The 27,566-nt window shown below is 37.0% G+C and overlaps 2 protein-coding genes across 3 annotated transcripts in view; both read left to right on the top strand.

The window, feature by feature from the left end:
• The first annotated feature begins 14,870 nt into the window (after nt 1–14,870).
• Nucleotides 14,871–16,676, top strand: commd3 (COMM domain containing 3). Its single transcript, XM_062021879.1, has 8 exons — nt 14,871–15,009; nt 15,361–15,472; nt 15,738–15,801; nt 15,886–15,920; nt 16,225–16,285; nt 16,350–16,406; nt 16,468–16,524; nt 16,617–16,676. The coding sequence occupies exons 1-8, from the start codon at nt 14,871–14,873 to the stop codon at nt 16,674–16,676; spliced, it is 585 nt and encodes a 194-aa protein (XP_061877863.1).
• The window catches only part of bmi1a (bmi1 polycomb ring finger oncogene 1a), an 11,564-nt gene continuing 465 nt past the window's right edge, over nt 16,468–27,566 (top strand). The window contains exons 1-10 of one of the 2 annotated variants that reach the window (XM_062021201.1): nt 16,468–16,524; nt 23,060–23,187; nt 23,264–23,360; nt 23,421–23,476; nt 23,576–23,623; nt 23,741–23,855; nt 23,943–23,982; nt 24,040–24,138; nt 24,838–24,918; nt 27,207–27,566. The exon at nt 27,207–27,566 is cut by the window's right edge and continues 465 nt beyond it. In XM_062021201.1, the coding sequence (XP_061877185.1) occupies nt 23,076–23,187; nt 23,264–23,360; nt 23,421–23,476; nt 23,576–23,623; nt 23,741–23,855; nt 23,943–23,982; nt 24,040–24,138; nt 24,838–24,918; nt 27,207–27,539 (981 nt within the window). In that variant the 5' untranslated portion in view covers nt 16,468–16,524; nt 23,060–23,075 and the 3' untranslated portion in view covers nt 27,540–27,566. Of the gene's footprint in view, nt 16,525–20,248; nt 20,661–23,059; nt 23,188–23,263; nt 23,361–23,420; nt 23,477–23,575; nt 23,624–23,740; nt 23,856–23,942; nt 23,983–24,039; nt 24,139–24,837; nt 24,919–27,206 lie in introns of those variants that run through there. The other variant, XM_062021200.1, reaches the window with a different exon arrangement.

Genomic DNA, 27,566 nt, shown 5'->3' with positions numbered 1-27,566 from the left:
TGTCGGGACAGAGATGACTGTTTGGGAACGCAAAGCGTCCCATTTATTAACAATAAATCTTTCAATCATTCAATCAAACTTTCACATCTTTGACATGGCGAACAGCATTCGTGCAGAGTACAAATAATACAACGGTGCAAAGTAATACAAAGTGCTCGCCTGTACGTTATCAAAATAACCAGCCTACCGGTATATGAAAAGTCAGTCTTTAATCATTGTGTCATCGTCTTCCTCCTGCGTACTAAAACCACCGAAATCCTCTTTGTTGGTGTCGGAGAAGAACAGGCCGTAAATAAGCCGCACCCTTGTATAAGCCGTAGGGACCAGAACGAGGGGAAAAAGTAGCGGCTTATAGTCCGGAAATTACGGTAGTATAGAGCCAAAAAACATAACACAACTTATACACTTTTAAAAGTTTTAATCTTTTTTATTTTTTTGTTTTACAGGAAATCCATCTAAAATTAAACCTTTTTTCCCTCTTTTCTTTTTTGGCAAGTATTCATGGTTAGCTTAGTCAAGGGGTTGCACATTCGAGAAGCTGAACTAAACACACAGGCTTCCAGTCTCTTTTACTTGCTTTCCTTGCACCTCAGGACTCAGCCCGTGTGAATTCATGACGGCCTCACCGACAGTTGGAAATTATAGAACAGTGTGGCTTGGGGCGGCAAGCAAAAAGAGCAGGTCAACCTCCCTGCCCCAAGCCACACCCAAAACCTGCTAGAGAAGCAATAATAATAACAACATCCATTCCTTGTCTCTTTGTGATAAGCCATTTTGGACACACGCACAACACACCAGTGATGGGCAGTAACAAGCTACATGTAGCTTAGCTACATAGCTTAACTACATTTTACAGTAGCTTGGCGATAGCTTAGCTACTTTTACTCCCATTTAGCTAGGTAGTTTACATCAATTGACTGTGATTGATAGACTGTGAATCCAGGGCCAAACTAATATGGAGAAAATACAATGACCTAATGAATGAGAACATCCATATATACGGAGAAAATCCATAATCATTGCTTGGTGTTCGTATGATGAGTCACAATTGGCTAAGGTTAGGGCAAAACATTATGGACTGGCCAATCAGATGCAAAATCATTGAAACAGGGAAGCAAAAACATAACAGTCACGCACTCATGTCACATGACGACAAGGAAGTCAGAGACAGAGAGACGCTTCAAGCTGACCACTCAAATAAAACAAAAAAACATACTTGAAAATGGCAGAGGCATTCTTTCCTGCAGATTATATTTTTCCTTTATTGATAAAGCTGATGTGCAGGAAACCCACAATAGTGTGTGTCCTTAATCATATTTAGACAAATGTATGCATACCTTAGTTTTTAGTTGTTTACCTAGTAAACCAAAATCATAACTGCTCTCTTCATCTAAGACGTCCTACACCAATTTAGGAACACACATTAAGGTGAGTTGAGTTCATGAAACGTTTTACGGCACATAACCATTGCCAAATGTTCCCAAACAACACATAAGTCATTGTTTTTTTGTCAAGATATAGATGGATGCTGTTTTTTACTGGGGTTAGGGTCATCATAGGGGTAGGCCAAGAAAAGGCAAACTAAATAAATACCCCTAGCGGTAGTTGTAGGGTGTCCCCAGCTAAATGACAGATCGTTAATAGTAACGGACCCTTATTGGGTCCATTTGTACACTCTCAGTTACATTAACATTGATATTATGCATGTGGGCCCATAGATATAAATACCGTTAAATGTAGCTTTGATATAGCAAGCTACTTTTGCCATGTAGCTTGTAGTGTAGTTTGCTACAATTCGCCGGGGATAGTTTCACCTGCAGCTTAGCTATATTTAATCAAAAGTAACTTGTAGCTTAGCTTACTACATTTTCCAAGTAGCTTGCCCACTGCAACACACACATTCACATTCATAATGACTTGCTTTTTTGGAGAATTCCTACTAATTCCCCCCCCCCCCAGAAGAATCAATTCTAACATCATTACATTTGCTACTCGTTACAATGAGCTACTTTTTGTTTGAGTTGCTATAATACTTGTTAGCTTGAAGGACCGAAATACCTTCCTTGTTTGTATACAAAATCCTGCATTGTATAAAAATTTACCTGGATTCCACAGCATAACAGTATTTTTTGTTTACTGTAAATGTTAATCAAGCTTAAGTATATCATACTTAGGCTATCATATTTACTCTATCATGTAAATATGATAGAAGTGATTCTTTTTTGGGGGGATTTAGTAGGAATTCTCAAAAGAGGCAAGTCGTTATAATTGTGGATAAAAGCCTAAGTATATAGTACACAAGAATTTAGTAGCATCCATCCATTTTCTACCACTTGTCCCTCTTGGATTTGCGGGTGGTGCTGGATCTTATCCCAGCATTTCACACTAAAAAGTAGCTCATTGTATTCTTGTAAGAATTTAGTAACAATGTAAAAATGTTCATTGTAAATTCACACTAGAGGCTAATAAATGCATTACTTTCACAGTAGGGTTGTCACGATACCAATAATTTGGTACTGGCACCAAAATGTATATTGATACTTTTCCAAATAAAGGGAACTACGAGAAAGTGTCAATTTTGGCTTTATTTTAACTGAAAATGTTGCAATAAAATAAACATATGTTTCCTATTGCACTCAAAGAACAATTTAAGAAGGTTAAAATATAATTTAAGGGGCATTAAACACATTGCGTTTTTCTTGTTGCACTCAAAGAACAATTTACAATTTTCCATATTACATATAGTCTGCCATAATCAAGGATTAGATTAGAATATAATAAAAACTTTATTTACATTACATTAAATGCTTCATGATTAATAGTTGCCAATCCTGGTATGTGCTTTAAGAAAAATACAATTATTAGTAAGTACTAAAAACAAAACTATGGATAAATGTACCACAATAAGCCATGTAGCAGGTAAAACTCACATCTGTTAAAGATGAAACACAAATTGTAGCAATTTGTTACCAAATTCAGTAATTTTACTTGCACTACTTGACGTTAGCTGGGCGGTCTTAACTCCGCTAATATTTGGCATCAATCCAAGCAGCTGTGTGCGCGTCTATGTATCTACATATTTTGTGTATACATGTACACAACAGAGCTGTTAAGTCATGAGAGTAGCGTACAGTATGAGTTTGTGAGAATGTCATTTTGTTTTTATATTTTATTTTTGTAATTTTTTTATTTATTTTTTAAATTAAAAAATACAATCATTTGTGCTTACGGACTGTATCCCTGCAGACTGTATTGATCTATATTGATATATAATGTAGGAACCAGAAATATTAATAACAGAAAGAAACAACCCTTTTGTGCAAATGAGTGTAAATGGGGGAGGGAGGTTTTTTGGGTTGGTGCGCTAATTGTAAGTGTATCTTGTGTTTTTTATGTTGATTTAATAAAAATAAAAAATAATTTTTTTAATTTAAAAAATAAATAAATTATTTCTTGTGCCAATCGATCCGTACCGGGTACCCGGTGGTTGGGGACCACTGTCTTAGCAGACCCATTGCGGGGTAAAGTGCACTCAAGGGAACATCTCCCCTTCGCTCCCCTACTACGGTCTGCACCGGAGCGAACAGCGGGACAGGTGCAACAACTACATTACTACCTGTCACTCTTTATAACTCCGTGTGCAGATCTGAATGTTCATTATTTAAATGTTTACCTAAGTTTGAAGCAAAGATGGTAATACTAATCGCCACATTTGGCGAGACATGTTCTAACACTTGAAGCGCGGCGCTTCCTTGTTTAAAGCGTCACATTTACCGTTGGTTTTGAAGTCAAAATACCTCCATATTGTGCTTCATGCACCCTCTTTATTAACCAGTAGACTTTTTTTGCCGTTCTTCCCCACCACGATGTTATTGCTTGTATGCACTTTGTGTGTGCATTTTGACACACTCAACATCATGCGCCTCGGCTCTGTAGTCACCGCCACACAGCGGCACTTAGATGAAAGAATGGTACAGGTACTTTTCAAAGGCAGTATAGTACCGATTTCAATCAATTAGTATCGCGGTACTTTTTTAGTACCGGTATACCGAACAACCCTATTTCACAGTAAGATTTACAGTATTTTACTGTGAAATTAAAGTTAATTACTGTGAAATATAAGGGTATTTTTTCATTTCTTGTAATGTTACAGTACATTTTGATTACAGTAGGCTCCAGCAATCCCCGCCACCCAGAGAGAGACAAGCGGTAAAAAAATGGATGGAAGGATGGATAGTTTACTGTGAATAAATATTGTGAAATCTGAGTAAATTTGAATAGTGTAGGATTTTATAAAAAAAACTAAGATGTCGCCATTAGTACAAAGTATTTTAAAGACTATACAATACCATACAGTACTGGGCTGCACAGAAACAAAAACAAACGACCACATTTACTCCGACTTAAAGGGAAACTGCCCTTTTTTAAATTCAGTCTATCATTCACAATCCTTATGTGAGACGGTAACACATTTGTTTTTCTTTTTTTATGCATTCTAACTCATCAAATAACGCAACCAAGTGTCAGCTAACAATGGAGGTAATGGGATTTGCTCTATTGTGTCTATAAAGGGCTACAAAAAACATGCGAAAACATCCATCAACGTTTTATATATACGGTGTAAACTATTTATGTAATGTAGTAACAGACACATTCATCACAACATGTAATATTCACGTATTTTGCTCATTTTAAGCATTAATTTCACATACGCATAACAACGTTCGCTATTTCCTTCAACAAAACAACTACCGTATTTTTCGGACTATAAGTCGCAGTTTTTTTCATAGTTTGGCCGGGGGTGCAACTTATACTCAGGAGGACCTATACTCAGGAGCGACTTATGTGTGAAATTATTAACACATTACCGTAAAATATCAAATAATATTATTTAGCTCATTCACGTAAGAGACTAGACGTATAAAATTTCATCGGATTTAGCGATTAGGAGTGACAGATTGTTTGGTAAACGTATAGCATGTTTTATATGTTAGTTATTTGAATGACTCTTACCATAATATGTTACGTGAACATACCAGGCAAGTTCTCAGTTGGTTATTTATGCGTCGTATAACATACACTTATTCAGCCTGTTGTTCACTAATCTTTATTTATTTTAAATTGCCTTTCAAATGTTTATTCTTCGTGTTGGGTTTTATCAAATACATTTCCCCAAAAAATGCGACTTATACTTCAGTGCGACTTATATATGTTTTTTTCCCTTCTTTATTATGCATTTTCGGCCGGTGCGACTTATACTCCGGAGCAATTTATTGTCCGAAAAATACGGTACTACTTCTAATCATGACAGACTTCATGAGAGAAAACAACGATGACTTTGGGACAAATTATGATCCGGAACCTTATATTTTTGAGCCCGAATATTGGAAGAATGAGCTACAAGTTTAGAAGTTGTGTGATAAGCAGATCCAGCAAGTAGCACTATTGCTAAGTGCTAAACAAGAAATAAAAACAGCAAATTTCAAAAACAATCACTTTCTCTACAATGTCCGCTCTCACTGGGATGCCGACTGATAGGATCTTCATATATTCCCGTTTAGATGAGGAATTAATCCTGATCCTAACACAGGTTAAATAAAGGGGGAAAAAGGTGATCTCCAGGTCTAAGTTGAATATCAAAGTTGACCAACTCCTTGGTAATAACATTCTACTATCCAGGTGAGAGGTATGATTTATTATCTAGAACAGTGTTTTTCAATCACTGTGCCGCGGCACACTAGTGTGCCGTGAGATATTGTCTGGTGTGCTGTGGGAAATTATGCAACTTCACCTAATTGGTCCAAAAAATATTTTTTGCAAACCGATAATTATAATCTGCAAATAATGTGTCATTGCTTAGTGTCTGTGCTGTTTAGAACTCGGCAGGGTAACCACGTAACTAGTAGGTGGCAGCAGTTAATTGCTTTGTAAAAGTCGGAATGTGTCAGGTGAGACAAGGATGGTTTGTTGTGATCCCAATATGCAGACCACAGCGGGAGGCAGTGTGCAGGTAAAAAGGTATGTAATGCTTAAACCAAAAATGAACGAAAGGGTAATGGCTATGCAAAACGAAAGTAAAACTGGACGACAGCAAAAACTTACAGCATCCACAGAGTACATCCGTACATGACATGACAATCAACAATGTCCACACAAAGAAGCATAGCAACAACTTAAATAGTCTTGCTTGTTATCACAAAGCAGGTGCTGGGAATAGCTCTCAAAGGAAGACATGAAACTGCTACAGGAAAACACCAACAAAACAGGAAGAGCCACCAAAATAACTGCGCAAGACCACTGTTATTGCGACGACCGTGCCAGGTCGTCACTACAGGCACGACGACCTGGTGGAGTTTCATTTTTTTACGTTTTCTGCTGGTGGTGTGTCTCTGGATTTTTTATTGAAAAAAATGTGCCTTGCCTCAAAAAAGCTTGACAAAGGTTGAAAAACACTGATCTAGAATTAACTTTTACCAACCCAGAGACAATACAGCAGCTCACCAGCTCAGTTTGTCCATAGCATCTTACGTTAGTTAGCTCTGTGGTTATGGCGCCGCTAAAAGTAGTTCCTCTGTGTTAGCACTTATAACAACAATATCGCTAATACTTGCTTAAAGGCCTACTGAAAGCCACTACTACCGACCACGCAGTCTGATAGTTTATATATCAATGATGAAATCTTAACATTGCAACACATGCCAATACGGCCGGGTTAACTTATAAAGTGACATTTAAAACTTCCCGGGAAATATCCGGCTGAAACATCGCGGTATGATGACGTATGCGCGTGACGAAGTCCGAGTAACGGAAGTTATGGTACCCCGTAGAATCCTATACAAAAAGCTCTGTTTTCATTTCATAATTCCACAGTATTCTGGACATCTTTTGCAATTTTTTTAATGAACAATGAAGGCTGCAAAGAAGACAGTTGTAGGTGGGATCAGTGTATTAGCAGCGGACTACAGCAACACAACCAGGAGGACTTTGTTGGAGCGCTAGCCGCGCTAGCCGCGCTAGCCGCCGACCTCACCTTGACTTCCTACGCCTCCGGGCCGCCAAACGCATCGGGTGAAGTCCTTCGTCCTTCTGCCGATCGCTGGAACGCAGGTGAGCACGGGTGTTGATGAGCAAATGAGGGCTGGTTGGCGTAGGTGGAGAGCTAATGTTTTTAGCATAGCTCTGTGCAGTCCGGTTGCTAAGTTAGCTTCAATGGCGTCGTTAGCACAGCATTGTTAACCTTCGCCACCCTGGAAAGCATTAACCGTGTATTTACATGTCCACGGTTTAATAGTATTGTTGATTTTCTATCTATCCTTCCAGTCAGGGGTTTATTTATTTTGTTTCTATATGCAGTTAAAGCACGATGCTATCACGTTAGCTCGTAGCTAAAGCATTTCGCCGATGTATTGTCGTGGAGATAAAAGGCACTGAATGTCCATTTCGCGTTCTCGACTCTCATTTTCAAGAGGATATAGTATCCAAGGTAGTTTAAAATACAAATCTGTGATCTACAATAGAAAAAGGAGAGTGTGGAATCCAATGAGCCAGCTTGTACCTAAGTTACGGTCAGAGCGAAAAAAGATACGTCCATCACTGCCTCTCAAGTCATTCACTGTAACGTTCCTCATCTACGAATCTTTCATCCTCGCTCAAATTAATGGGGTAATCATCACTTTCTCTGTCCGAATCTCTCTCCCTCCATTGTAAACAACGGGGAATTGTGAGGAATCCTAGCTCCTGTGATGTCACGCTACTTCCGGTACAGGCAAGGCTTTTTTTTTTATCAGCGAGCAAAAGTTGCAAACTTTATCGTCGATTTTCTCTACTAAATCCTTTCAGCAAAAATATGGCAATATCGCGAAATGATCAAGTATGACACATAGAATGGATCTGCTATTCCCGTTTAAATAAAAAAAAATCATTTCAGTAGGCCTTTAAGGTCACAAGATGTAAATGGAGTATTAACCAGCTGGGGACCATCTCACTGCAAAAAGACAAACTCATTCAGCGTTATGTTGAGTTGTATTTTTCATGCACCTATTTTTGCTATATTTATTTGCCACACGTGGAAGGCAGGTCCTTGAAAATAATGCCTACATTAAACCGGTCTCTGGTGCAAAAAACGTTGGGGACCCTTGGTATAGTGCAGGGGTACCACGACTTTTGACTCGGCGGCCACATTGGGTTAAAGAATTTGGCCGGTGGCCGTACCATGTATTTGTGTTTGTGTATATGTATATATGATTTTTTTTTGGACTTGTTGCCCCTTTTATCCCCACAATTTCCCCCTCTGTATTCTTTTTCCCCCCTTCTTCCTATCCCTTCCTGCTCCAGACCGATTGTACCAAACACTAAAGATATCCAAACAGGAAGATAAAAAAAAAAAAAAAAAAAAAAAAAAAAAATATATATATATATATATATATATATATATATATATATATATATATATATATATACATACAGTATATATATATATACAGTATATATATATATATTATATACTATATGTTTTTTATATATATATACAGTATATATATATATTATATACTATATGTTTTTTATATATATATACAGTATATATATATATATATATTATATATATATATATATATATATTATAATAATACATTTTATTTGATATAGCACTTTTCAGAGCACTCAAAGACGCTTTACAGGATAAAAAAAAATTCAAATATAAAACAGTATATAATATATAATATATAATAATATATACACACACAGAAATATACATGCATATACATATATATGTACGGCGTGGCGAAGTTGGTAGAGTGGCTGTGCCAGCAATCGGAGTGTTGCTGGTTACTGGGGTTCAATTCCCACCTTCTACCTTCCTAGTCACATCCGTTGTGTCCTTGGGCAAGACACTTCACCCTTGCTCCTGATGGCTGCTGGTTAGCGCTTTGCATGGCAGCTCCCGCCATCAGTGTGTGAAAGTGTGTGTGAATGGGTAAATGTGGAAATACTGTCAAAGCGCTTTGAGTACCTTGAAGGTAGAAAAGCGCTATACAAGTATAACCCATTTATCATTTATGTACACTACCGTTCAAAAGTTTGGGGTCACCCAAACAATTTTGTGGAATAGCCTTCATTTCTAAGAACAAGAATAGACTGTCGAGTTTCAGATGAAAGTTCTCTTTTTCTGGCCATTTTGAGCGTTTAATTGATCCCACAAATGTGATGCTCCAGAAACTCAATCTGCTCAAAGGAAGGTCAGTTTTGTAGCTTCTGTAACGAGCTAAACTGTTTTCAGATGTGTGAACATGATTGTACAAGGGTTTTCTAATCATCAATTAGCCTTCTGGGCCAATGAGCAAACACATTGTACCATTAGAACACTGGAGTGATAGTTGCTGGAAATGGGCCTCTATACACCTATGTAGATATTGCACCAAAAACCAGACATTTGCAGCTAGAATAGTCATTTACCACATTAGCAATGTATAGAGTGTATTTCTTTAAAGTTAAGACTAGTTTAAAGTTATCTTCATTGAAAAGTACAGTGCTTTTCCTTTAAAAATAAGGACATTTCAATGTGACCCCAAACTTTTGAACGGTAGTGAGTGTATATATATATATATATATATATATATATATATATATATATATATATATATATATATATATATATATATATATATATATATATATATATATATATATATATATATATATACACACACACACATATATATGCATATACATATATATACAGATATATACATATATATGTATTATGTATATACATGTATATATATATACTTATATGTATATATACATATAAGTATGATATATATATATATGTATATATTTATATATGTGTATATATATATATATATATATATATATATATATATATGTGTGTGTATATATATATATATATATATATATATATATATATATATATATATATATATATATATATATATATATATATATATATATATATATATATATATATATATATATATATATATGTACATACATTTATTTTATTATTTTTACTTGGGACTTCCCGTGGGCCAGATTGTGTACACTGGTGATCGTAATTTAGGGACCCAAGCATGCATGCTATAGAGAAATTGTCCTTTAAGTTTACAATTACTGTATTATAGCATTTCAAACAAAAACTTGCTCATAGTAACGAGTAGCAAATTTAAATATGATGGAATTGTTACTTCTGAGCTTTTTCTTTACTTTTTCTTTTTTTGGAAATTATTAGGAATTCACTCAACAAATCATGGCAGTATAGTACACAATATTGTAGTAGCTCATTGTTACATTGTATGTTTAAGTATGACAGAATTGGTGCTTCAAAACCTTTTTTTTATAGAATTTAGTAGATTTGTACAATCAAAAAGTGACATGTTGTAATCAGGAGGAAATATTTCATGCATAAATTAACTGTTGTTTTTACAATTAATTAGTAGTTGTTTTAATACAAAAAGTAACTTGTTCTTGCTTTCATACAAAAAGTAACTGTTGTTCTTACAAGTATTTGGTAGTATTTCATACAAAAAGTAACTATTGTTCTTACAGGTATTTAGTAGTATTTCATTAAAAAAATAATTGTTGTTCTTACAAGTATTTAGTAGTTTTTCATAAAAAAGTAAATGCTGTTCTTCCAAGTCTTTGGTCTATATCAGTATGTGAATGTCCCACAAAAAGTAACTATATTTTTACTTATAAGAATTTAGTAAGATTTCCTACAAAATGAGTCCAATTCCAATAATAAGAAAATGGGTGTATGATAGAGGATGTAGCCTTTTGAGTCACTTCTAGCAATGTTTCAGTGGATCTTTATATTAAAAAAAGACACGTTTGAATTAGTGAGAAAAACAAATGCAGGAATGTTCCCCTTGAGCCTTTTCTGTCAAGAATTTAGTAAGGATTTCATACTTTTTTTTTTAATGATGAACGAGGCTGTAGTCAAACTGTCCAAAATAAGTCATGCGTCATCCATTTTGTGGTCCCGTGGCGAGAAGTAAGGCCTTGGTGGAACAAAGGGGACATGCTTCTTTGGGAGAGCACACATGAAAGTTGATCCAGGGTTAAGACCCCCATGTGCCCCCTTGCCCCGTACTTTTTGGAGTAAGAAACCAGGAAGCCGTGGGGCCTTCTGTCGCAGTGCTTAATTGTAAAGTGTTTAAGATTAAAGATGTTAAAACCAATACAATGTAGGTCAATATATGCCTGTAGCTGACAAAGCTAATATTTGTAATATCTAATAGTATATATCTCTAAGAATGAATCCATTTTCTTTTTATAATGAATAAAAAACGAGCTGTGGGCCACAAATGACTCACGGGCTGCACTTTGAACACCCTTGTCTTAAATACTGCCTTATGTTTAAGTTATAGTCACATGTCTCAAAGCTATCCGATTTTAAAGAATAATAAAGAAAAATATCACGACATGTAAAAAAAACAGCTGTATTAATTAATGCATTTTTTTTGTTTGCAGATTGGAAAACCCCTGCTTTAAGATGACAGTTTGCTGATATTTCTACATGTACTGTACAAAATAATTGTTGGACTACGATATATATTCTTGACATTACAGCAAAATAATCCTTGAATATGACTTGATTTATAGTTTGTAGTTTCAGTTCAAACCAGAACAAAGGTGATCGGTGGTTTGAAACAGCTGTTGAAATACGGCGTCTTGTGCTGGGGGAAAAAATTGCGAATATTAATTCTAAATATGTATATTGTCCCTATGTTGTCGATGTGTTTGTCCACCAGGCTGCTCACTCGATCTCAGTGTAAAATGTAAAAAAAGAAAAAGAGCCGCTGCTGCTTTTCCGACTCTCTGCCGAGCGTCGGGCTCCCGTCAGCGGCCGCTGGGGGAAGCAGCAGCCGGCAGGAAGCTGCTTTTCCCCGGCGCAGTGGAGTAGGAACAGCTGGCTGAAGCTGCCGAACTCCAGGAAAACACGAACACTGTTTAAAACAAAACTAAACTTAATTGAATCCCTAAAAATATAACCTAATGTGAGTATTTATAAATAGAATACAGTTTTGATTTTAAAAATTAACTCAATGGCAGTTTTAGAAGCAAAAAGTGGAAAATAGCAAAAATATGTAGTCACTATATTAAGTATTGACAAAATCGTATCTACTAAGTGCATACATGAGTAATGTATATTATTGAATGTATTATGGTATTTTAATACAAAATGTTTGCCACGGATATGCAGATTATATGCTTCTTATTTTTATGCATTGCATGTTTTATTAAGAGTGTTGACTGTTTAAGACATTTCTCTGTGATAATGAAAATAGTGTAGTCACATAATTTCACGTTGAAAATCAAATCTTTATGTATTGTGCGTTGTGCGCCTTCCTAATAATCATACATGTACCGATGCAATATTGTAAATAATCTAATTCGCCCAATGAGTAAGCCATATAGATTGTCATGTGCAGGTATATCAATATGTCTTCATAAAAAAAGAGACATACACAAAGCGCACCCTCGCTCTTCTTTGTTCCGCCATTTCTCTCGCCACACGCCTCAACACTGCCACCCTGCGGCGACTGTTGCCCACAACAAAGTAGCGTGTTTTTAAGTCACACATTTTCACCCTGTAAAAATCTTCTGTAAATATAAATATTATTGTTGATTTACACATTCCACACACATATCGTAAAGTGTGCAAGACTTCGTTCGACATTGTTGCATTACTGCTATAAAAAGAAAGGTTTGCCAAATAACACACTATTAGTCTTACGCGAATTATGCCAATTATACAGATAGTATCAGCGTATTTATGATCACTGAAACATGTCATTTATACGGATCGATGAACCCCAAAACTATGAAAAAATACAAGCAATCCATATTTAGTTTTTCTTCTGGGAGCAATATGGAGATTTTATTTTACATGCAAGCCTATTATTTTCTTATGGTTGTAGTTTGCATCATGCTTAGGTCCACTGTCACTTGTTTAATGGAGAAGAGTAAAAATGAGAAACTCAGTATGATACAAGAAATTGGTAATGTCATACAGTATAAAAAAAAAAATTTGTTGCAAGTATTTTCACCCTCAGCATGAACGCATTGAAGCTAATATTTAGCAAGTGAACTTTTATATATGCAGTGATGTTTTGAATTTAATTATACAGTCACTGAATGTTTAAGTGAAAAACATGGCCAGTGCTCCTGCAGAAAAACTGTAAAAATACCCTGCTGCTTTAATGCCAAATTATAGAGAGCATGCCGGATTGTGTGTGTGTGTGTATATATATATATGTATATGTGTATATATATATATATATATATATATATATATATATATATATATATATATATATATATATATATATATATATATATATATATATATATGTATGTATGTATGTATGTATGTATGTATGTATATACATATATATATATATATATATATATATATGTTTGTATGTATGTGTATATATATATATGTGTATGTATGTATATGTATATATTTATACATATATATATATGTGTGTGTATGTATGTATATATATATGTGTATGTATGTATATATTTATGTATATATATATTTATGTGCGTGTATATATGTATATGTATATATATACTGTATATATATATATACAGTATGTATATGTGTATGTATGTATATATATATGTGTATGCATTTATATATTTATGTATATATATTTATGTGTGTGTATATATATATATATATATATATATATATATATATATATATATATATATATATATATATATATATATATATATATATTATTGACTGTCAAGATATTTTGAGAATTAATTGCAAATATATTACATTTAATTTCTATATTTGAGACATTAAATATATTACATTTAATTTCTATATTTGAGACATTCGACAAGCGTTTTGTAGCCTTATAGGGGATGTGTTCACTTTACATCACCTCCATGTTGTATATAGTTATGTATATGTTTTTTTTTTTTGTGACGTTTAAATTAAAACATGCACATGTTTGTATGGCTTTATTCAATGATCATATTATATATAGTCTTTATGTTATTAGATACAGTTGTATGGGATTTTCTGCTATCCTTTATATACTTACAATCAATTTTGTGTGCAAGGCTTGACGCTTTGGCGCACATTATGCATGTGACGCAAATAGGAAATTGGACTTTGGACGCAAAGTCAGAAGTCACCGCGATAGGAAAGGTTGCTTATTTAGTGGAATGAACCGTGCAGCTTTATGCACATTCTGCAAGGAATGCATCTTTTAGTAACACTTTTTTTTTTTTTTACAAGAAATAACGAGTTAGTTTTAGAAAAAAAGGGATCGAATTTCCTCTCCTGAGGTCATTTTTCTCCCTGTCCAGACAGCAGGTTTCACACAAGTCAATTAATGGGATGTGATTAAGTTTAGCATCACGTGTATTCAACGTCCACCACGCACATGCTTTTTTTGTAAATGTTAGGAGCTCTGCAAATGTAGGTTAGATACACGGATCTCTGCATCCTTTGTTCCTTCACACAATAAAAGTTGTGATTATTTGTATTCAAAATATATGTAAAGAAAAATTCGAATGTAGTATGCAGTTCATCCCAGGGACTGTCTATAATATGTTGGTCACATTATTTAAATGAGAAAGACATAAAATATTGATATAAGAATCTCATTTTGCAGGTGTACCGAATAAGGGGTCCTGTGACTGAGCATCTCAGTATTAATGTATTCTAATGATTTATGAATCGACGGAGGATTAGATTCAATGTAATGATTTAAAATGAAAGACAACAGTTTGAAGTTTTTCTCTGCAAGCGCTTCCTAGCCCCGCCCCTTCCCTAGTCAGCTGATTGATCACATGCCCTCACTGACCACGCCTTTTTCAAAATGGAGTTGTCGGAGTCGGTACAGAGAGGACTGCGGTCCCTCGCTGAGCCGTCTACCGTGGACCACGTCGGCTTCCCGGTGCTGGTGGACGTCTCCTTCCGCTCCCTGCTCTCCTCCAACCGGGACCCGGGCGTGCTGTGTGAGCTACCAGCCTCTTCCGCTGCCTTGTGTGTCCGCTACTTTTGCTTCCGCTTTAGCCGCTAGCTAAACACAGCACGAAAACAACACTCCCACCATACTGCTTAAATCTCCTTTGTTGATTTTAAAATCCCAAAAATGTCTTATTCGTCATTTTTTCTGTTCTGGTAGAATCACCGTGGTTGTAAATGTCATTACCGATCAAATAAATGACACTAAATGTTGATAGTCCACAAAAGAAAGCTGAAGCTTCCATTCGCATGCAAATCCTCATTGATTTCCATTGCAGACGTCAATCTGTTACTTTCTCGTCTTTATCGTTACTTCTGGGCTCCGTCCTCATGTTCTGCAGATGAGCCCCAACTGAAAGAGGTCGACCCGGTCCTGCTGAAGAGGATCCACGCTGCAGCCGCCACCTTCATCCTGGAGGTGGTCAGGCAAAACGCCGACAAGTCCGCCATCAGGTAAAGACTGTATTAGTGAGTATGCAAAGGACTGTGCCAATGTGCGAAAGCGCCATTTAACTTCAAAGCAACGCAGGTGTCTTTTTGTCTCTGAACAAAGTATTTAATGTGTGCTTTGAACTGAATAATATTTGGAAATGTGTGTGTTTTGCCATCTGACTCTCGTTTTTCTGATATTACACCTGACCATAAGTTGCTTATTTAAGGTTTATAACGAATTAATGTTCACAAATGATGATTGTAATTGATGTTTCTGTCCCTGCAGCTCCTGTCTAGAGGACCTGTCATTCAGTGCAGACAGAATAGAGGTCTTCCACAACTGCTATCAGGTGATTTGAACACCCATACACATTGCACACTGTATAGTACATGTTTCATTACCGAAGATAATGTGCATTTTACTTATTTTACAGAAGAACAAAAAGGAGCTAGAAGGTTTGCTGGCGAGGTAAGTTGGGGGTATAAGGTAATGTTATTAACCATATCTTCTACAGAGGAGAACCCTTAAGTTAAAATGAGCACAATGGAAGCTTATTTTTAAGTTATGTAGAAAAATATATTTGTAAATAATGTTGTATTTATTCATATGTAGTTCCCATATTTTCTCAACGTCTGCAACCCGTAGCCCAGGAACGTCCTGAGCCTTAGATGTTTCTATTTTTGACAAGAGTTCTCTATATTTTTCGACTTTCTGTCAGTCCATGAATGTGTACAGGCTGAGCATACCATTATGCTGTATTCATGTTTTCTAGCATTGGAAGACAACCGGTTCAAATCACTGACGTGTCATGGCGCCTCCAGTATCACGTAAAGGTATACAGGACAAGAATCCAATAGTTGTGGCCTAAAAGTCACAAAAGTTTTGTTTTCCCCACAGAACGCGCATGTGGATAAGGTCAACGAGCCTTTCTACCTAATATCACTCAATACTGAGGTAAAAATGCCTTATTTGTGTTGTTGTTTTCTTTTGTCATCTCATGGAAAGTGTGTGTTAGAACAAAGGTGTTCCTGCTGAGGACGTCACTTTCACCTGCAATATGGAGCAGTTGCAGGTGAGTTACAGTCCACCTTAAAAATTCACACTAATACATGTTACATTAAATCTTATTTTTCATAGTTAATTAAAGTGGTGGTGTGGTTTCAGGACATGCTTAGCAAGCTGAAAGATGCTGCAAAGAGTGCAGAGAAAGCCAGTCAGATGTGATGTTGTGTTTTTGTGTGTGTTTCTGTACGAGAGCAATATCAGTATTTGAAATTCAAATAAAAACATGGTGTGCAAACACAAACTTTTATATGAACATCCGAGCCCATGCTACTTGATTTCTTTACAAAAATGTTTGACTATATCAGTGGTGTCCAAAGTGTGGCCCAGCTCCGGTTGTTGTACAAAATACAAACCCTGTTTCCATATGAGTTGGGAAATTGTGTTAGATGTAAATATAAACAGAATACAATGATTTGCAAATCATTTTCAACCCATGTTCAAATGAATGCACTACAAAGACAAGATATTTGATGTTCAAACTCATAAACTTTATTTTTTTTTTGCAAATAATAATTAGAATTTCATGGTTGCAACACGTGCCAAAGTAGTTGGGAAAGGGCATGTTCACCACTGTTACATGGCCTTTCCTTTTAACAACACTCAGTAAACGTTTGGGAACTGAGGAGACACATTTTTTAAGCTTCTCAGGTGGAATTCTTTCCCATTCTTGCTTGATGTACAGCTTAAGTTGTTCAACAGTCCGGGGGTCTCCGTTGTGGTATATTAGGCTTCATAATGCACCACATTAGTCTGCCTGTAGTCCAGACAGGTCTGGACTACAGGCAGGCCAGTCTAGTACCCGCACTCTTTTACTATGAAGCCACGCTGTTGTAACACGTGGCTTGGCATTGTCTTGCTGAAATAAGCAGGGGCGTCCATGGTAACGTTGCTTGGATGGCAACATATGTTGCTCCAAAACCTGTATGTACCTTTCAGCATTAATGGCGCCTTCACAGATGTGTAAGTTACCCATGTCTTTGGCACTAGTACACCCCCATACCATCACAGATGCTGGCTTTTCAACTTTGCGCCTATAACAATCCGGATGGTTCTTTTCCTCTTTGGTCCGGAGGACACGACGTCCAGTTTCCAAAAAATGTTTTGAATGTGGACTCGTCAGACCACAGAACACTTTTCCACTTTGTATCAGTCCATCTTAGATGAGCTCAGGCCCAGCAAAGCCGATGGCATTTCTGGGTGTTGTTGATAAACGGTTTTCGCTTTGCATAAGAGTTTTAACTTGCACTTACAGATGTAGCGACCAACTGTAGTTACTGACAGTGGGTCTCTGAAGTGTTCCTGAGCCCATGTGGTGATATCCTTTACACACTGATGTCGCTTGTTGATGCAGTACGGCCTGAGGGATCGAAGGTCACGGGCTTAGCTGCTTACGTGCAGTGATTTCTCCAGATTCTCTGAACCCTTTGATGATATTACGGACCGTAGATGGTGAAATCCCTAAATTCATTGCAATAGCTGGTTGGGAAAGGTTTTTCTTAAACTGTTCAACAATTTGCTCACGCATTTGTTGACAAAGTGGTGATCCTCGCCCCATCCTTGTTTGTGAATGACTGAGCATTTCATGGAATCTACTTTTATACCCAATCATGGCACCCACCTGTTCCCAATTTGCCTGTTCACCTGTGGGATGTTCCAAATAAGCGTTTAATGAGCATTCCTCAACTTTATCAGTATTTATTGCCACCTTCCCCAACTTCTTTGTCACGTGTTGCTGGCATCAAATTCTAAAGTTAATGATTATTTGCAAAAAAATAAAAGTTTATCAGTTTGAACATCAAATATGTTGTCTTTGTAGCATAATCAACTGAATATGGGTTGAAAATGATTTGCAAATCATTGTATTCCGTTTATATTTACATCTAACACAATTTCCCAACTCATATGGAAACGGGGTTAGTAAAAAACAATGATATATTAAACATGACACTCCAGTTACTCCACAACAAAGCTAAAATGTTTTGTTCAGCTAACTCAGTTCTTCCCAAATTGTGGGGTGGGCCCCTGGTGCGATGCCCAAGTGACCGCCGAGGAACATGCTTTCATCCATCCATTTTCTACCACTTGTCCCTTTTGGGGTCGTGGGGGGTGCTGGAGCCTATCTCAGCTGCATTTGGGCAGCTGGTGGGTTACACCCTGGATAATTCGCTACCTCATCGCAGGGCCAACACAGATAGACAACATTCACACTCACATTCACACACTAGGGCCAATTTAGTGTTGCCAATCATCCTATCCCCAGGTGTTGACTCGAGGAAGCCGGAGTATCCGGAGGGAACCCACGCAGTCACGGGGAGAACATGCAAACTCCTCACAGACAGATCCTGAGCACAGGATCGTACCCAGGACCTTCGTAATGTGAGGCAGACGCACTAACCCCTCTTCCACATGCTTCATCAGGACTAGTGATGGGTCCGGCAACACCGATGCATCGGCACATGCGTCGAGCTCATAGAGCAAAACCCTGTGTCGGTGCGCGTACTGCTTTTAGAAAGTCACATGACCGATCATGAGCTGTTTGACCGATATGCAAACTGTGTCGCACTGACTCTGTGCTCTGTGAGCGGGTCTTTTCTACAGCCGGAGAAATAATAACTAAGAAGAGAAATCGTCTAAAATGTAATATGTTGGAAAAAGGTTATTTTTTTAAATAAAAATGTGTAAAAAAAAAAAAAATCCCAGTCCACAAGCATCCTCATTCACAACACGTTCTCTTAGAGTTCCATGTTATGATACATGTTCACATTATTTATTGACTGTATCTAAAAAATATACAAATATATTTTTATTTAAATGAAGATATGAAATAATCCTAAATGAAATACAATGACTTGTTTACATTATTGTATATACTAGGTCATAAAATCAGTGTCAGTTGAGTCGGTCCATAGGTTGCCTGTAGGGATTTTTAATGTCCAGCAGATGTCAGTATTTAGTGACACAGTATCGACACAGTATCAATAGTTTTGCAATGTGTCGAAACGCTTCATGACTCCTCATCAACCCATCACTAATCAGTACCATACTTAAAACCTGCTTAAAAAAATATGTGAACTACAAAACGTGGTTATTGTTGACTCGCATTTTGATGTAAAAAAAATCAGCACAAATTGTTTTATTCATTTTTGTTTTGTAGCTTAACGTGTTTGATATATTGTGCCTCTGAGTTCATGTTGCTGATCAATTTGAATTTATTAAGTCTATTTAATTTTTTTTATTATCAAATGGTTGAAGTTGGTCGAAAAATGTTTATAGTTTAAAGACTCAAATTGATGCACTTTAAACAATTCTTGTTACAGACCAAAAACAATGTTAAAGTTATTATTTTTTGTAAATTGATCTATATTTCTTTTATATTTAATGTTAAGTATACACTATTATGCAGAGGTGTACTTATAGCAATGGGGGAGGGGGGCAACAGAACATAATTGAGAAGCACGGCGCTAGCTTAACATATTCATTGGATTAGTTTTAGCATCTTTATTGTACAAGATTATACAAAAAAACGGTCTTTCTAATCAGTTGTATTGTGAAAGTGATATTAATAACTGATACATTATTCAATATGATACTACTTTGCTTTGTTACCCCACTGGCACCACAGCACGTCTATTTTTTTTCCTCCCATATGAACGGGCGTGTTGTGGAAAAAGTAACCTCCGACAGCAATTCCAAGGCTCCCTTAAGCAGGCGGTCACGTGACCAAAGTGGGCGCGTCCACGTAAAGCCATTTTGGGGACGGTGTCAGTTTCCGCGGAGCGCGCGCGCACGCATACTCGCGCACACCACTACCGCCGCCGCTGCTGCGTTTCCACTCGCGAGGAGGAGGAGGGCTAAGTCGGCTATTTTGGAGGCAAACTTGGCGGTCGCCGAGTGTGGACCGAACCCGAACCTACGCCGGAGGACTTTGCCGGTGCTCCGCTTGCAAAGTCCCAGGGTCGCTAGCGGAGGGCAGCGTCGGTTCCTTCCCGCCCCCACCCCCGTGTGAAGTGCGCTCGCCTCGGCCGCTGACAGCGTCTGCAGCCTGCTTCAAGATGGCGGCTCGGCTCCGATTCATTCGCTGCTGATTGCCTCCCAACTTTCATTGTCTGTCCGCAGCACCACACCTCCCATCCCGGCGCACAGGTAGGCTTTCTCGGCGTCTTTGCGGGTGTCTAGCGTGGTTCTTTTGGCGGGGGTCTTCTCACGCCAATCCAGCGGAGGATGTTGAGCTTTCATCGGTGTAGCCGCGACGTGGATCTAGTGTGTGTGTGTGTGTGTGTGTGTACGTGAATGTGTGTGTGTGTACACTTTTTGGCGGATCTGTCGGTGAAAAAAGGTTCCGATCTCGACTTTAAACCCGAATTGAGCCCCCGCGGAACGGCTGTGTTCCACGGGGGTTAGCTTAGCTGCGTGCCTATGTGGCTCCACGGTGCATAGGCGGGTTTTTTGTGTGCTTTTTGTAGGAGGAAAGTGTCAGATTGCGGGCGAAGCGGGCTCCGCCGGGCTGGCGTGTCGAGCACCGCTATGATCCAACGGCTCCCTAACGGAACCACGTTGTCCCCGAGCCTCCTGGTTCTGTACGGTTGTCATGTTGACATGTTTGTGCACACCGTCTTGTTTGGTTTGTGTGTGCTCCTGCTTTTATTTGCCTGTTTTTAACTTAACTTGCAAGGACGAGAAGGCAGTGCGTGGGGCGCTTTCGTTGGAGTTGCCATCATATCGGCCACCTGCATATTAATGCTGCTTTTTAATATACATTTTACACATTATGGGAAATCACTATTCTGCAAAGGCTTATTTTTGTGTGGCTTGGTTGATTTGATCCATGTGCATATTTTCACAAGCAGGTTGATGCTGACGTGTGTGACATATTGTCCCTCAGCGTGGGCTTGCAAGTGACTAGTTGATTACAACAAACTATGTTGATTCAATGTCTTTTTCCAGCTCTGTCTCGGTGTTTGTTTCAGATGCAAAAAAAATCGTAAATATGGACAACTGTTGTACTTATCTTCTGTTGAAATTATTTCGCACGTGTATGCATGATTTTCTTTTAAAAACACTTTGAATTGTTTTATTTGTCATCCAGGTGGCACTTAAAGCGCTTTTTTTGCGTGTCGGCACATGTGTATTTGTTTAAAAAAATAAATCATTCAGGACCTTCTGCTAATAGCTAAAAAGTCATGTCGCTTACGTCTTATTAATGATGCATTCATGTGTTCAAAACAAGCTCTGTAAAAGACGCTACCGTGTATTTCATTTCTTTATGCAACAACCGCTTTTTTTGGTTAATCTTATATATCTTAATGATGCATTCACGTGTTGAAATATACTCCGTAGAAGGCGCTACTTTGCATTCAAGTGCATTATATCAGAATCGTATTTTGCAGTGTAATTTTATAGTAGTGTCTTAAATAATGCGTTCATGCATGTCTCCAAAACAAGCTCTGTAAAATCCACTACGCTATAGAGGCAATACAATTTACCCTATCTTAGACGTTGCGTTAATGTGTTCAAATACTATATAACCGTATTTTACAGATAATCGTCTATATTCTATTAGTGACGCGTTCAGAGGCTAAAACCATGCTCTCTAAAAGGTGTTAGGTTCGATTCAAGTGCATTAAGCTGCACTGTATGAGAACCGTATTTTGCAAGTGTTTTGATTACAGCGTACACGTTATTGTGGGAAAGGCGCGATGTTGCATTCAAGGTCATTTTGCCGCACTTAAATATATTTGAGGTAAAGTATTGTGATGTAGCGCGTAGTACAGAGAACGTCGGTAGAAGCAAACATGTACTTCTCAGCAGGTTTTATGATGTCCATAACTGACGTGAACGCCTCATTTGAAAGGAGGCGGGTTATTATTTTTCTTGCACAAAATGGCAGCCGCGCAGTCGGCGTTATTCGTCCTGCTCGCACTAAAACATGACATTGTTTGTCATATTTATGACATCCAGCAGCTTTGTTGTGCTCTGTAAGTGGAAACCGTCATGCACACGTGGTTGCCATAGAAACGACGAAGTATACATGTTTTTTTTTAATATTAAACGACTTAAATATTTTCGTTTATTTTCCAATGTTCATTTATTTTTTTAACTTTTACAGAACTAAAAAAAATATCGGACATTCACACATGTTAATAATGTATTTATTAATTATTTTTTTTTAAAATTAATGTTTGAAAAATAATTGCCCATATTTTTTTTTTGCTAATTACTTTATTCTGCCTGATTTGTTTTTATTTGCGGTTGGTGTAATTCTGCAGCAGGTTTTCCATATTTCCATCAGTCCTGATGGCAATACCAGTCTTAGAAAATATCACAGAAGCCTTTGTGGAGATTGATGACGTGTCCCCCGTGCTTATAATCAAATTAGCATAAACGATTATGTTGCTTTAACAGTTAAAGCAAACAGCAGCATCTAGCAAACAGCAGCATCCAAATGGCTCATTTAATGACTTGTTTTGCTTTCTTAGATATTGTTTTCTCTTCTTTTTGCACGCAATTATCTGTTTTTCTGTCTTTTTTTCCCACGCGAGCAGCCTCCTTTCTGTCATCATGCATCGGACGACCAGAATCAAGATCACCGAGCTCAACCCCCACCTCATGTGCGTCCTGTGCGGGGGTTACTTCATCGACGCGACCACCATCATCGAGTGTCTGCACTCATGTGAGCAAACACTAACAAACGCAACCAAATCGTTTTTTTTTTATCGACTCATTGTTTTTTTTTGTGGGGCATGCAGTTTGCAAAATGTGCATCGTTCGCTACCTGGAAGCCAGCAAATATTGTCCCATCTGTGACGTGCAAGTGCACAAAACCAAGCCTTTGCTCAACATCAGGTGAGAAGTCCTCATCATTGTTGCTTTGCAGTGAAGTGAAACTGAAAGTGTGTCTTCCAGGTCTGACAAAACTCTCCAGGACATTGTCTACAAGCTGGTCCCAGACCTCTTCAAAAGTAAGACGTTTTGATTTAGTTTTCATGGGTTTTACTTTACCTCGAAAGAAAAATAACAAAAATGAAGTGTATGGTTCATAATTATGGGATGTATTATAGATGAAATGAAGAGAAGAAGAGACTTTTATGCTGAGCATCCCGTAGAAGGTAAGATTTTATTCACAAATGTTTTTATTCTTATGCATGCACAATTTCCTCATAAAACCTGCACTGTTTCCATGAAAATAATTTCAGAACGTTTATATATTTTTTGTGTTCCTGCAGCTTCCAACAGCTCCAACGAAGATCGTGGAGAAGTAGCAGACGAGGAAAAGAGAATAATCACAGATGATGAAATCATCAGTCTGTCTATTGAGTTCTTTGATCAGAGCACCCACAGGTGACACTTCCTTACTTTAGGCACATTTATGTTGCATTTTTGCTCCCATTGATAGAGTAACATATTTTATTATGTTCCTCTCTGCAGACTCACAGGTTGTCTAGAAGACAAGCATCCTAAAGATCAGGTATGCTAACTAATTTGACCACCTTTGCAACACATGTATTTATTATTTAATGCACAGGTGGCAAACAAAAGATACCTGCAGTGTCCAGCAGCAATGACCATCATGCATCTGAGGAAGTTCCTTCGCAGCAAAATGGACATCCCTAACACTCACCAGGTATTTTTTTCTGTTAAATATGACTTTTTTTTATTAGAGGGTGTAATGGAACATGTATTCATAATCAGATGTGTTTTTTTTTGTGGTACACATTAAAAGTGAGGGACAGGGAGTGTGCCTTTTAATAATCAGATGATACAGTGCAGCCTTTTCGCTATAGTGCCAAGGAGAACCCAGAGCTTGAAAACCCACTTTTCATTAAAAGCCTCCTTGTCGACCAGATGGAAAATGGGGTTAAGTTGGTAACATTAATGCTTTCATTCACCAAAAAAAATAAAATAAAAAATAAATTATCTATATATATATATATATATATATATATATATATATATATATATATATATATATATATATATATATATATATATATATATATATATATATATATATATATATATATATATATATATATATATATATATATATATATATATTTATTCACTGTTCAAACTTTCCTGTTTGTTTTTGTTTTTTTAAATCCCCACCACTGAAAAATATCCAATATTATAAATATTTAATGTTTATATTATAATTGACAATTCAGCATTTTTAATGCACATTCTTATATTCACACAAAGCTAAGCATTATTTTTTTTTTGCATTTGTTTCTTCGCTAAACCAAAAATTAAACTGATTATACACCCCTAATATTCATATTTATTGATGCTTTTAAAACACCTGCTGGCATGTTGTGTGCAGGTAGAAGTCATGTATGAAGATGAACCCCTGAAAGATTACTACACATTAATGGACATTGCGTACATCTACACATGGAGACGGGTGAGTGAGACAACTTTAATTCTGCATGTTTAATAATTCATTACAGTGGAGAAAATTAGTATTTGATTCATCAGATGTGATGTTTTTAGCTCACTTATTTCTTTCAGCAGTTTGTCATTGTGTGCTTTTATTGTGAAAAATCCCAAAGAGTGGATGGATGGTGAGCAATGCTCATCAATGCAGTCCGCCAACACAACAATGCATTTTTACTTTGGTTTCAACAGAGTATTATCCTTTATTACATTTATGGGTTATGACAGAACCAGTTTACTTTTTCACATTGACTAAGCTTTGTGAAAAATAAAGAAGGAACTGTCATCACAGGAAAGAGCATAGTGGCAGTCAAACTAAGATGAATATGTTTTGAGTTATAAGTTATGCAATGTATTTATCCCACAATGAGGATGACATTTCTAGTTGAAATCATGTCTAGAATTGTAACCAAAGACATGTGACATCTCAAATCATGATCTCTTTTTTTACTGTTTTGGATTTTTGTGATGTGAGTAACCCTAACACTACTGATTAGCTTTGAAGTTAACTAGTTTTTGATGACATTCTAATGTAGGGCTTTTTTTCAACCTTTCAAGTGACTCCTTCCAATAGGAAAAAAATGGTTGATTAATCGTTTGAGTTCAACTAAAAAAAATAGGATCAAATCAGAGTGCCCGGAACTTTAAATATACTGCACTTGCAATAGAGCGCACATGAGAGCGGTGGTGTGTGCTGTGATCTTTTAATTTTTGTGTTTTAATGCACACATGTTAAAAGTGCAATTTAAATGTTGCTGATGTGTCTGATTACACGGTTACTTTAAATAACCAAAAGCTGGAGTCTGAGTCGGACTGGTTTCAGTTTTTATAGCACTGTTAGAATGTTTATTGTATATTCTCAGCAAATTGCTAGCTAATAATTGCTTTACTTCCATAGTATAATATTTTACTGTGGTAAGTATTGTAATTTTCAGTCGTTTGTTGTAATGACAGTAAATTGTGTTTACAGTATTGTCATAAAAATACTGTTAAATTATGAGAAATCCTGGTAATGTTTTACAATGTACATTTCGTTTCCTGCACTTTTTTGGATGAATAATTACTGTGAAATATCAGTTAATTGCATACAAGGGTCATTTGTTGTATTGATATAGTACATTTTGAATAGTATTTTACTGTAAAATAATACCGTAAAATGCTACGAAATCCTGATTTTTTTTTTTCTTTTACATTGTATAATTTGTTTACAGCGCTTTTTTTGGACTTATAATAATGGGCGCAATCTTCATGGAGCTTGGGACTTTAAAGTTGAAATAAAAGTTATGTTTTTATTAGACATCTTTTTGGACAACTGTCATCACTTTTAATACTACATTGACAAAAAAAGGCAAGAGCTTTCTTTTGACAGGCAACATTTAAATGAATTACAATAATTAGTAGGGATGTCCGATAATATCGGCGATAAATGCTTTAAAATGTAATATCGGAAATGATCGGTATCGTTTTTTTTATTATCGGTATCGTTTTTTTAATTGTTTTTTTTATTAAATCAACATAAAAAAACACAAGATACACTTACAATTAGTGAACCAACCCAAAAAACCTCCCTCCCCCATTTTCACTCATTCACACAAAAGGGTTGTTTCTTTCTGTTATTAATATTCTGGTTCCTACATTATACATCAATACAGTCTGCAAGGGATACAGTCCGTAAGCACACATGATTGTGCGTGCTGCTGGTCCACTAATAGTACTAACCTTTAACAGTTAATTTGACTCCTTTTCATTAATTACTAGTTTCTATGTAACTGTTTTTATATTGTTTTACTTTCTTTTTTATTCAAGAAAATGTTTTTAATGTATTTATTTATTTATTTATTTATTTAAAAAGGACCTTATCTTCACCATACCTGGTTGTCCAAATTAGGCATAATAATGTGTTAATTCCACGACTGTATATATCGGTATTGGTTGATATCGGTAATTAAGAGTTGGACAATATCGGAATATCATATCGGCAAAAAAACATTATCGGACATCCCTAATAATTAGTTTATGCTATTTTAACCTGTATATTTAAATAGAGCTAAATGTTTGAATTAGGTAGTTAGGTACAGTATAGCTCATGCTGCCTTTTGGAGACCCTACTAGTTTAAACACGACGTAAAAAGCCCTATACAATTTTCCAATAATGTTTGCATTTACGTCCCTAAAATATAGCACATTTTCCACTAAAGCTAGAATAAATGATTGCATTGAGTAGAAATGGAGCTGACTGGTGTCGCTACCCCGCAGACCGGCCCGCTGCCTCTGCACTACCGCGTGCGGCCCAACTGTAAGAAGAGGAGGGTGAGCCACATGCAGCCGGAAGTCACCAGCCGCTCCGCACCGGAAAGCGACTCATCCAGCGACAAAGCCGGAAGTCCCGCGGGGGCGCCGTCTGCGTCCTCCTCTATGCCGAGCCCGGACACCCCAGCGCCTTCCCCGCTCCCTCGGCCCCCGCACAAGCCGACCAGCAACGTCAACGGAATCCCGGCTTCGACTGCGGTGGCGAGTCGGCCCTTCACGCAGCTGAGCGGCAAGCCGAGGAAAGTGTCTTTGAACGGAACATCCACGTCGTCAGGATGACAGCGAACAAGCTGGCGCTCACTTCCA

The sequence above is a fragment of the Entelurus aequoreus genome, linkage group LG15 (genome assembly GCF_033978785.1).
Source record: "Entelurus aequoreus isolate RoL-2023_Sb linkage group LG15, RoL_Eaeq_v1.1, whole genome shotgun sequence".
NCBI classification, from domain to species: Eukaryota; Metazoa; Chordata; class Actinopteri; order Syngnathiformes; family Syngnathidae; genus Entelurus; species Entelurus aequoreus.
This window is presented reverse-complemented; position numbering and strand designations above follow the sequence as displayed.

What these genes read in the sequence shown, in the direction of transcription:
- commd3 (XM_062021879.1), top strand. Translation starts at nt 14,871, where the DNA reads ATGGAGTTGTCGGAGTCGGTACAGAGAGGACTGCGGTCCCTCGCTGAG. An exon ending in GCCGACAAGTCCGCCATCAG is followed by an intron (nt 15,473 to 15,737) that starts GTAAAGACTGTA and finishes CTGTCCCTGCAG; the next exon opens with CTCCTGTCTAGAGGACCTGT. An exon ending in GCAATATGGAGCAGTTGCAG is followed by an intron (nt 16,525 to 16,616) that starts GTGAGTTACAGT and finishes GTGTGGTTTCAG; the next exon opens with GACATGCTTAGCAAGCTGAA.